The sequence below is a fragment of the Fragaria vesca genome, linkage group LG4, assembly GCF_000184155.1.
Source record: "Fragaria vesca subsp. vesca linkage group LG4, FraVesHawaii_1.0, whole genome shotgun sequence".
NCBI classification, from domain to species: Eukaryota; Viridiplantae; Streptophyta; class Magnoliopsida; order Rosales; family Rosaceae; genus Fragaria; species Fragaria vesca.
In genome coordinates, this window is record NC_020494.1 from 3075284 (window position 1) to 3084940 (window position 9657).

Here is a 9657-nt window from a genome sequence, read left to right on the forward strand (position 1 = left end):
TTTATGGGGATTCCTCAATCACATCAATCCCATTTTGATGAAGTACCAAATTACCAATTTCATTATGGTCATGTTCAGAACATGATGTTTAATTAATGTCTAGATCGATGAACACGTACGTGTTTGTTATAGTTCATGGGTAACTCTGGTATACTTCTTGTGCCAAGATTATTGTACCATTTTGATGCTTAAGATCGATAATATTTTGAACAAAATCATGAAAAAGCACTTCTATAAGTCAAAAGGTTTATTTTTAATGCATGAACGGTGGAAGATTTTTCTTGATGTTTAGTCCGAAACTCCGAATTAATAAAGTTACTCTATGGCCGTGTTTGTTTCACCGGATATAGGACCCGGATTTCATTAAACTTTACCTTCTGGCCACATGTTATCTTTGGAGGCCCAGACATGGTCAGACCAGAAAATTTTATTCCTGTCAGACAGGGATTAGAAATCTTGTTAAAAGGATGTTATTAAAATTATCCAACTTCGTTTCGAGAAAGGTCGAAACTGCAACAGCTTCTCTTTCTCAGTGAGACTACGACTATCTCACTGTTTTTCAAGCAAAGATATCGTCATCATCTTCAATCTCCAAGACTCTAACCTTCAGACACCATCCTCTTCAACCTCCAAACCTCCATCTACTACCTCTTCTAAATCATCAATTTTTCATCTGATATCTTCTTCTATTCTGTTCAATTTCTAATAGTTCTCTGTGTACGTTTCAATTGACGAAGTACTCGATCGGCGCCCCGCTGCAATTGCAACCAACTTACTGTGGGATTTCAAGAGTGAATTTCATCTACCATCATCGATCTTCAGATCTCGACTCTCTTCTTCTGGTTCTTCCAGTTTTTGATCGAAGCGGCGTCAAGTAGTGACGAGATAGATCCAGCTCCATTTCACCTCCGTACTGCCCATGACGGCTAAGAGTTGTAGCGGCGGCGAGGTTTGAGATTAGAGATCCTAGGCGTTGAAAGAGAAGTCAGAGTCTCTTGGGCTTTTTCTTTTTTAACAGTAATTTTGCTTTGGTTTCTCTGAAAAAGAAAGTATTCCATTCCTATGCAATATCTACTGTAACAAACAAACGGTAAAGGTTAAGATTCATTAAATCAAATCTTGTACCAATCAAATCCATCTCTATATCCTATCACAGTCTAATCTGTGTTCCCAAACGTGGCCTATAGTCTATACTAGAGCATGCTAACTCTGTTGTACGTACGTAGAATATTGTGGTTAGTGTTTGAAGTTCAGATCTTCACAAGTACTGGTACAACATTTTGCTCTCACATCTTTTTCAGTGTTTTTATCCTTGCCCTCTTCCTCCCTCTAAATTATAAATAACACAAGCCTTTGAGCGAAATCTATATTGTTAATCTTTTCTATGTTCAGAAGTTGGCCATTTTGTTAGCTTAGAGAGATTCGTAAATACCTTACTGAGAAGTAATGCAGCTGATTATTCTTTAATACCGAAGTACCTAGAGGTCATAAATTGCTTTGGTATTATTAGTTTTCATATTCTTCATGTTATCTAACCACAATAGTATTCACATGGTCAATCAAGAGATTCATAGTCAGTCACCGTTAGATTTACATTTAAGAATTGAAAACAAAACAACTCTACTTAAAAATAATTCTCTCTACTTTTGAATTTAAATCTTATGGTGACTGACCATGAATCTCTTGGTCATGGTTCATGGTCAGTCACTGACCAGGTGAATATGACTCTATAACCATGCTTGTGTAATTTGATGCCTCTATATCTTTGGCTCTTTGCTTTGCAAATATAAAAATCAAAGGATGTTATATTTATTAGTATAGAAGATCATAGGCATAGCCACCTCCATATGCACCAATTCTATATGATTTTCCACTGATGCATGAAAAGCCATTTGTATAGGTGAGTCATATGATCTTATATTTAATTGAAACAGTTTCTCTGATGTCTGCAAATATGGCTAGCATGGTGGTACCATGAATTGGTGGGCTCAGTCTTTTTTAACAATGCCAAGTGGGCATTACTGGTAGTGATTTGAGGAAGGCAAAAGCAGGAGTTGATGAGATCAATGCCCAAGTGTCTTATAAAACCCTCTCAGGAATTTGTGCCCACTGTCTTCTGATACCACTCTTTAACAAACTGTGCATCACACACAGACTAGTTTGTTTGTTTCTCTAACCAATTCTACCACCTTTACATAAACATTTTGCTCTATGTTTCTTTACAAATCACACTGTGCTGTGTTCTTTGTTAAACAGAAGATGTCTGCTTCTATCTTCAAATCTCCTGTTCCTGCATCTGGTTACGTTGGCTTAGCAACCAGCCCTTCCAAAATTTTCCCAGCTAAAGACTCTATCGGATGGACCAAGAAAACTGTCTCCAATTGTTCAAGAACTTGCTGCATGAAGGTAATGTGATCCAACATATTTTGTCCCAAACCCAAGTTCCAAAGCACCCAAGATTTCATTGTTCTTGGATAATTTGGTGCTCAATCTGCACACTTTGCTGAGTTTTATTTTTGTTTTGCAGTCATGGAATCCGATCAACAACAAGAAGTTTGAAACTTTGTCTTACCTCCCACCACTCTCTGATGATTCAATTGCAAAGGAGATTGACTACATGCTCAAGAAGGGGTGGATCCCTTGCCTTGAATTTGACGAGGTCAGTTGATTTCAAAATTTCTATGTTCCATGTTTTACAAGGAAACAAATTGTAACTTCTCATCTAGTTACTAGACTGGACTTTCAGGCATGAATTAGGCAGCTATTTCTGCTTAAATGATACTAAGTAACACCAATCACTGGATTCAGATAATTTAATCTGAACCAGTGTCTTATGGTACACACCATCCATGGCCATATAAGTTTTCATGTTGATCTCTAGCATTCAGTAGTTGAGTTAGTCGCATGTAATAGCAATAGAATAAAAGGTTTGGAATGGCATAGGTCCATAATTTGTGGGTAATTAGTTTCGTTAATATCTGATTGTTGCATATATGGATGAAAGGTGGGATATGTTCAAAGGGAGAATAGCAGGATGCCAGGGTACTATGATGGAAGATATTGGACGTTGTGGAAGCTACCCATGTTTGGTTGCATTGACCCTTCTCTGGTGCTCAATGAAATCCAAGAGTGCAAGAAAACGTACCCAAATGCTTATATACGTTGTGTAGCATTTGACAACCAGAACCAGGGTCAGTGCATGGCCTTTATCATTCAGAAGCCAAACATTGCAGCCACCACCAGTGCTTGAAGGCAAGATTCAGTCTGGAAAACTCAGTCTTCTTTAATTTCCATTTTCACATTCTCGCAGTTTTCTTCTTTTGCCTATGGTATGTATGCATAACAAAGTTATAGTATAGAGTTGTACTCCCCTCCCCTGTTTTGGGAAGCAAAATAAGGAAGTTGGTTGTAATAAACACCTTCGTTTTGTGTAGTGATTCATGCAGTCCACTTTTCAAGAGATTTTACAAAGTGCACTTCATTTTTAAGTAGTTGATAGCAAGAGAGAGGTCTTGAACATCAATATTATCGGTGGTTTACTCTTTCAATTGTAAGAATTGTTTCAAAAGTCCAAAAATATGGATTACGAGGGGAGAGCAAGAGCAATGTGTTAGAGCAAAAGAACAATCAGACATAGGTGTTAAGAGGAAGAGAACCAAAATAGACATTACAAAGACGGAGTACAATACAATGTACATTTCATTCTTTTTGAATAAAAGAAGGATTCTAAGGCAGTCATTTACTGTTGTCCAGAAGACCAGAACATACCATTATGCTTCCGCCTTCCCCATCCGAACCATCCCTATTAAAAAAAAAAAAAAAAAAAAAAACCTAAAAACCATTTTCTAGAAGTAGAAAACTTTAGGTCCATGATATATAAGTACATTCTACAATTTCCTCTACANAAAGGTTAAAAACTAGGACCATTTCCAAAATGATTTGAATCAAAGAATTATGCATCTTGAAGTCCTTAAATCTTGTATTCTTAACACGAAATAATTTCCCTAGACACTCCATACGCTCACCATCCCCGGTTCCTCACTTCCATGCCATGTTTTCACTATATGTTGTGTTGTGTTGTTTGTTTTTTTTTTTTTGTCTAACCATATTTTCCTAGTACCCTGTAACCTTGTTTTGCCTATGTCCACCCACCCTTTCTTGCCATCAACCCGAATGTGGCATTGATCTTCATTGGTTCTGTTTAGGTTGCCCAGTTAGGTAGTTCGTTGTTTATTTTAAGTCCAATGAAAAGCGTAAAAATGAAAATAAAAACCTCAAATGGCATTGTAAGATCAACACAGAGAACGGAAAAGTTAAAAAGCCTCTCCAACCCATCATTTAACACACACACACACACACAAAAACAGAAAAAAAAGAGCTGTTATGCCTCCTTAACTTGTCAAAGCACACCTTGTCCAAGCATTAGATCATAATCTTCTACAAACATCGGAGAGAATGAGCATTCTTTTCGATTTTCAGATACAAGATGAAATAATATAACACATTTGTATAAAAGAAAAACAACTTCCGAAATCCACCTAAAATCCCCATGATTTGTAGGGGCAAAATGCAATGCCACATGTATCTAAAGGGAATTCTAAACCGTCTACATCATTTGTCAAGGTTTCTTTCATCACATCATAGGTTGGTATTCAAAGAGTTTGATCAGTGAGATTTCCAATAAACTAGAAAGCAAAAAGTTTCAAGATATATGCATCCCAAATATTCAATTGGTTCACTTCAATTTGGTTCATATCATGAATTCAGACAACAAATTAAAGGCACCGATACTGGGGCTATTACTCATTTTTTTCAGTTGGACTTAAACATAAGATGCGTTACTCCAACTCAAATCATAACAATGATCTCCAAAAAGTCTTACAGTCACATTGATTTGACTCCTGCTGGTGCCGTTCAAGTTTCAACATCAAATCTGTGCGGATCTGCATGTAAAAGAAACTGATAATTAAAAACATGTAAATGCTAAAACAAACAAATTTCAAATCATGGCACTGCTGATTCAATTTTCACAAACTTTATATTTCAAATGCAATAGGAGCACATCTCAAACTAGAAAACCTAGATAGGCGCTATAGACACTATAAAATGACACTAATAGATCGGCAAACCTACTTCATTACCTGGTGACAAGATAATGTTCTACTGGCAATCAATATGTTCCCTCTAATCAAATTGTCCAAGAAAATGATTTTTCCCAAGTCCAAACATAACTAAATACTTTAACTGCAATGATGTTGGAGGTACTTTCACCATGGAGAACGGGCGTACATGACCATACTTTTCCTCATGATAAGAAATGGTACATCAAGGGTGTTCCAACATTAAAAACCCTCACACCCAACCCACAGATAGATGGCCAAACAAGAGGAGTCTGATTGGAATAAGTTGCTCCTGATAATTAACTGTGAAATCAATAGTGACCCATTCTGCCTAGTCCGGCTTATAAACTCCTGTCATGCACCCAAAAAAAAAAAAAACTAGCTCTTTCAAAGCTTCCCAAGAACAAAATCAAAACGCTTATCATTCTCAGGTCGCCTGATAAATGATACTAGGTGAGAACATAATCTAGGACCACTTAGAAAGGATTACAATCTTTTTGTAAATAGATGAGGTTCTAGTTTGTGTATGGCCACCGTAGACTGCTGAAATGACTAATTCCTGAAAATCTTGGGGAAACTTAACATCATAGGAACATAACCCATTAGAGTACCATATGGTATAACAAAAAAAAATCAAGAATTAAACCCTCATAAACTTGAACAATAGAGTAACAAGGTTTGAAAAAGAAACGGGAGGCTCAAAATGAACAACCTTATTCAAGAGCAACACTATGTTTAAGAGGATGAAAGATTTATACGGGATATACAAATTTCCTAAACAGGGCTCCACATCCTTTCTAAAACTTTCAAAGAGAAACATATTTATATAACCAAACAAGAAAAAAATGTATGAAGTCCACAAAAGCACAACAAATAGAAAAAGAATTTCAGAAAAGAAGTAAATAGACACAAAACCTTTTAAGAGCTACTTCAAAATATAGATGTTCACACTAACAAGCAAAATAAGCCCCTACAAAGATATTAGGGCGTCATCTAAAGCAACAACATGATAACATACAGCCGTAGCTGGTCCAAATAAACGGCAGACATGGAAGCTCCCTGAACTACTATCCGAACTACTGACCTCAACATGCTTGTCTCCCACCCCCCACCCCACATCACTCATTAGAAAGAAATAAAACTAAAACACATTTAAAGAATGGGTCCTAACCAAATACAGCCATGTAAAGCAACAACATGACAACATACAGCCGTAAACGGCAGACATGGTAGCTCCGTGAACTAACAGCCCAAGCAGCAAACCAAAATACGAACTACTGACCTCAAGAACATGCTTGTCCCTCCCTTATCATGCTCTCATCTTCACTTATTCATTTCAACTCCAATACTACTACTGAAGTCAGTCTATAAACTCTATGTTCTTGGATACCAAGCAAAATAACTGCATAACATATATCAATAATCAATTTCATAAAGTCAAAGGTAGACAACTAGCTACATGAGCTTAGCCGAAAATCTTACATCTCCAACCCATTTCAAAGGCAGAACGAATCACCGCTCTCAATACTATGAAGACCGCTCTACCTAGAAGCTAGAACCCATAAAATGAGAAGAGATACCAATAATAATTTCCCTGACAACAAAACTTGAGCACTGTAATAGACAATTCTTGTGCAATTGGGGACAATTGCACCAAAAAAGGCACAAATTAGAAGTCCGGCGTTAGTCTAAAATTCAAAGTATCCTCTCATTCTAATCTAGGCAAGGCATCTACGCAGCCGAGAGTCTAGTACTTGAATTATCATAGACTAATGTCATCCTAACCTAAACAAAATCCGACTTAATTCAATCAAATTAAACAGCAAAATCAGCACATTCCCAAATTATAAGCCAAAAACAAATTAAGGATGCAAAACCCTAACCAGTATAGTCTTCTAGCGATTGCGCTCTGCAGGCAATGGCCGGTTAAATCCACCGCGGCGGTTCATGTACTGTCTCGGCTGGCGCTTCGTGACGGCCCTAACACCACTCACATCGGCGCCGGGCACCGGCTTCCCTTTCGTAGAATCAAACCCTACCGGAATCCCTAGCTTCTTCATCATCTCAATCTCGTCCTCGTCCGCACCGCCGCCCTCTCCGCCACCGTTGTTCGGCTGCTCCTTCGCAACCCCCTCCACGAATTCCGACACCGCCTTCTGCCGGTCCTTCTCGGCCTCTACCGTCGGCTCGCGCCGAGCTCGCTTCCGCGACTCCGGGGAGGGGCTGCGGTGGTGGTGGTGGCGGCGCCGGTGGGAGCGGTCTTCGGGAGTGCGGGAGCGGGAGAGGGAGCGTGAGTGGTATTGGTCCGGCGAGCGCGTGCGGGAGCGAGTGTGGCGTGCTCTGGTGCGCTCCGGCGTACGCGACCTCTTGCTCCGGACACGGTCACGGTCACGGTCACGGTCGCGATCACGGTCGTCACGGTCACGGCGTCGGTCTCTGTCTCGGTCGCGGTCTCGGATTCTCTCACGGTCACGGTCTCTGTCTCGCTCTCTTTCTCGGTCTGCCATTGTTGGTCTCAGTTTGAGAGAGAGAAGAGTAAAGAAGAGAAGGCAAGGTTTTCGAGGTTTTATGATACTCCAATTCGAATCTGGATTTGCTTTATTCCATGTGGAATGGGCCCAAAGGAAACAAGGAGACTGTACTGAACACTGGCCCAAATTGATTTCTTGAAAGTTGACACTAAACCCTCTCCCTATTTTTTTTTTGGTCTGAAAAAACCCTCTCACTATGGAAACACAAATTGTGTACCTCTTTTCAGTCTAGAGTTCGTTTAGTTTGCGAAATGGAAAGACTAGGAAAGAAAAGTTTATGAAAAGGCCGGAAATTTTCCCTAGCATCTCCACTCTGTGTCTGAAAGTGAAAACCTTCCAAACGAAATTGAACAACGCTCCTCGATGGCGGCTTAACTCTTGTGTTGATCTCGATTTACACGGTGTTGGTGGCGCTGCCGGACAGGTCTCGATGTGGCTTTGGTTTTTTCTTTGGCTTGGAGGTTGAGATCATTGGTTTGTGCCCCTGCTTGTTGTGACATTGAGATAGATGCGGTTGATGGCGGTGGGTTGGCAACGACGGTTGTGGAGGTACGATTCACATGTAACAGTGATGATGATGTTGACTTTGTGAGCATTTGGTTTGGTGCTTCAGGTACTTCTTCTGTTTCACATCAGGTCATCTTATGCCAGCTTATTGGTGTTCGAGGCTAGTGTCTATTTGATGTCAGTTGTCTTTCTCAATGTGGCGATAGTGGTTGTCGTATTTCTTCTCGGCATTTTTGGCTCAATGATGGCACAAGAAGGTCATGCTAATATCTTGGGATCAGATTAGGGCAAAATTGGGTCATTGGGCTGGTAGTTTGGGTTTTCACCCATTTTTCACCCATTATAGCCCTTTGGGCAATCTAGGGTTTTAACCCAATCTAGCATTTCTGGCCTTCTACCTAGTCCAGACATTTGATTGCAAACTCTTTTTGTTTGATTTTGAGTCTTATTAGTTGTACACCAATATATTGCAGTCTCTAGGTGACTAATTTTACTTCCTATAGAGATTAATTTGATTCATGGTTTGAATTTTCTTTATTGGCCTAGGGTGTATGATTTATTACGATACATTATGAATTGTGAACTCCATAGGTTTAACGTGCTTAGGCTTATTTATGTCTAGTTTTGTTTTTGTGTTATTTATGTATAAGCTATAACATATTTTTTGTGTCACAACTTACTTCCTCAAACTCACCTATGTACAACTTCATCAATCTCAAAATCTACTCATGGAGATTACGAAGCACGTGCACCTTGATCTCTAACTGCTAGCCCTAGGAGAAATCTTATCTATCAACATGTAGCAACATATATAGCATCTAAATTCAGTTCTTACTTTAGTATTTTATCTCGATACTATTTCTACTATTATGGATGTTATGGTTGGTGCTTTTTTTCATATGTATTAAGATTATGTAGTTGAATTGAATTTGATTTCTATGAATCTTCTTAGTCTCTATATTTTGTTCCATGTTCTTTTTTTTCGATTAAATAAATAACTGATATGCTACAACGAGTTTCTTGTGAGTCGAACTCACGATCTCTCGCTTATAAATAGAAACTTATGCCACTAGACCAAATGGTACTGAGCATTCCATGTTCTATAATCTAAGAAAGTTATAATAATTAAAATTGGAATTTGTGTGAAAAAATAATTAAAACTAAAATGTAATTTTTGATAATAAAAAAATTTAAATGTAATTACATTTATCATCAAACAACAATTTAGAAAAATTTGTTAATAATAGAAATTCTCACAAAAAATAGTTATTCCCACGACTTGTTGGTCAAAAATCGTAGAAAAAAAAGTTACCGACAACAACTGCAATTGAAACAATGGGTCGAGAAAAAGTTTTTCGACAAAGAGATTAGTCAACATTAAGTCGTCCGAAGTATATATTTCGACAAAAGTCTGGTCAAACTAACTCGTCAAAACTAAAATTATTCCTCATGAGATACTGACGACTTAATTTTGGACGAAACAAATAATTAGTTCCGAC

General features: G+C 38.4%; 2 protein-coding genes across 2 annotated transcripts; one reads left to right on the top strand and one right to left on the bottom strand.

The window, feature by feature from the left end:
• Positions 1–2118: 2118 nt before the first annotated feature.
• On the top strand, positions 2119–3344 carry LOC101303987 (ribulose bisphosphate carboxylase small chain, chloroplastic-like). Its single transcript, XM_004296394.1, has 3 exons — positions 2119–2406; positions 2528–2659; positions 3005–3344. Exons 1-3 carry the CDS (start codon positions 2212–2214, stop codon positions 3248–3250), a joined length of 573 nt encoding a protein of 190 aa, XP_004296442.1. The 5' UTR covers positions 2119–2211; the 3' UTR covers positions 3251–3344.
• Positions 3345–4635: 1291 nt separating this feature from the next.
• Positions 4636–7672, bottom strand: LOC101304270. The gene is made up of 2 exons (XM_004296395.1): positions 7004–7672; positions 4636–4943 (listed from the first exon to the last, which is right to left on the bottom strand). Exon 1 carries the CDS (start codon positions 7625–7627, stop codon positions 7016–7018), a length of 612 nt encoding a protein of 203 aa, XP_004296443.1. The 5' UTR covers positions 7628–7672; the 3' UTR covers positions 4636–4943; positions 7004–7015.
• Positions 7673–9657: the final 1985 nt, after the last annotated feature.

Coding starts and splice junctions, on each gene's coding strand:
- LOC101304270 (XM_004296395.1), bottom strand. CDS start 7,627: ATGGCAGACCGAGAAAGAGAGCGAGACAGAGACCGTGACCGTGAGAGA.
- LOC101303987 (XM_004296394.1), top strand. CDS start 2,212: ATGTTTCTTTACAAATCACACTGTGCTGTGTTCTTTGTTAAACAGAAG. Junction 2,407..2,527: donor CAAGAACTTGCTGCATGAAG/GTAATGTGATCC, acceptor TTTGTTTTGCAG/TCATGGAATCCGATCAACAA. Junction 2,660..3,004: donor CTTGCCTTGAATTTGACGAG/GTCAGTTGATTT, acceptor TATGGATGAAAG/GTGGGATATGTTCAAAGGGA.